The sequence below is a fragment of the Octopus bimaculoides genome, chromosome 24 (genome assembly GCF_046866305.1).
Source record: "Octopus bimaculoides isolate indiv1 chromosome 24, ASM4686630v1, whole genome shotgun sequence".
In the NCBI taxonomy this organism is placed as follows: Eukaryota; Metazoa; Mollusca; class Cephalopoda; order Octopoda; family Octopodidae; genus Octopus; species Octopus bimaculoides.
In genome coordinates, this window is record NC_142951.1 from 17976747 (window position 1) to 17978361 (window position 1615).

At 37.6% G+C, this 1615-nt stretch overlaps 1 protein-coding gene across 1 annotated transcript in view; it reads left to right on the forward strand.

The window, feature by feature from the left end:
• The first annotated feature begins 1268 nt into the window (after positions 1 to 1268).
• The window catches only part of LOC106872571 (pleckstrin homology domain-containing family M member 2), a 199585-nt gene continuing 199238 nt past the window's right edge, over positions 1269 to 1615 (forward strand). Inside the window, exon 1 of the mRNA XM_014919604.3 lies at positions 1269 to 1615. This exon is cut by the window's right edge and continues 9 nt beyond it. Within this exon, the coding sequence (XP_014775090.1) occupies positions 1541 to 1615 (75 nt within the window). The 5' untranslated portion in view covers positions 1269 to 1540.

Here is a 1615-nt window from a genome sequence, read left to right on the forward strand (position 1 = left end):
GCTCGTAAAAAAAATAATTCTAACTATACAAATCTATATTATATATATGGAATGTATATTACGTTGATGAATTTATTTTTTAGATGAATTTTTGACAGCATGGGTATACTAGTATTGTATGTACCCACACAATCCATAGAAACTCTGTATCTTAAGTCGTTCTAGAATATAGCAGGTTGGCTAGTTTAGATTTGATGTTAACGTCTAATTAGACCAAACCCAACCCAAAGTTGTCAGTCTACAGCTAAAGATTCGTCGCTCTCCATATTTCACGAATTTCAATTAATTAAATTTCCAGGTTTACGATATCAAGTCCACTTTAGTTTTAATTCCTAGGCATTTCATCAGTCACCCGTCATTTTGTGTGTTTCTGTTCTTCAATTGTGTTACATGATAATCCTTAGTGATTTACATTTTAAAAGGCTATATAAATCGTGTATTTCCCAAAATTGTTGTCAACCAGCTGCTACAAACCTTCCCGGCATCCCCCACAATACTTTCTTTACCGTCTCTAATCACATAACCCCTCCGTCGCTTATCTGTCTCTTACTCTATTTGTAGCTATTTCTGTCTAGTTATCATAGTTTTTTCCTCTCTATTTGTCTCTCTGTCTGTCTTTTTTACCCCCTCTCTTTCTTGTATTTCTCTCACACTATCTTTGTATTTTTTTTTCCTTTCCCACTTTGTCTCTCAATCTCTAACTTTTACTATCCGTTACTATTCGTTTGTGTAAGCCTTATCGGCTAAACCCTTTCTATTCAGTCACCCTCGCCTTAACCATCTCTCACACTATCAGTCCCACTCTTTGCCCAATTCTCAGTTTGTGTATCTGTCTGTCCCTAATTCTCTTTACGCTGTCAGTATCTCTCTGTCTTGTACCACTTCCCTTTTTATCTATTTGTCTGTCTTTCACCACCCATCTTTCTACTATCTTACATTTTCTAATGATATCCATACATACATATACACAAACACGCATATATATATATATATATATATAAACTCTCTCTTTGTTTATATCCTCTGTCTACTACTTTTCCCCCCACTCCATGTCTTCGTTTACTATCATCCACCTCTTTCTCTACCTCTATTCATCTGTCTATCTATAGTCTCTCCTTCTGGTTGCATCATCGAAAATATCAGCCAATTTTTATTTCGCTCCCTCTTTCGTTTACTTCACTTCACTCTCACTTCTACACCGTATACTCCCACCACTACTCCCACACTGTGACTACCTCCTCCTCCTCCCACTCACCTCCTGCCTTCTCATTCAGCAATAAGCCAAAATGTCGGCTGTCTGCTTCGTTGTGTTATGTTGTGCAGTAGGCAAGTCTCCGTGATCGGAGCCATTACACCACCCTCTGCAAACACTCACACACAAAGGAGAGGCCAGGGCAACTAACTAAGGAACGTACTATCTATATACTATTAACAGTGATAGAGTTACAACAATCTGATAATACAAAACCTCTTTACCCATGTCTTAATCATATTCATTATCATTAATAATAATCACACTCCCCGAGACAACAGGAATGCGATGAAGAATACCATGACAAGTTCAGCAGATCGAATGCGTCTTAAGGATAAGATTATTACCAACGTTGCTCGGGCT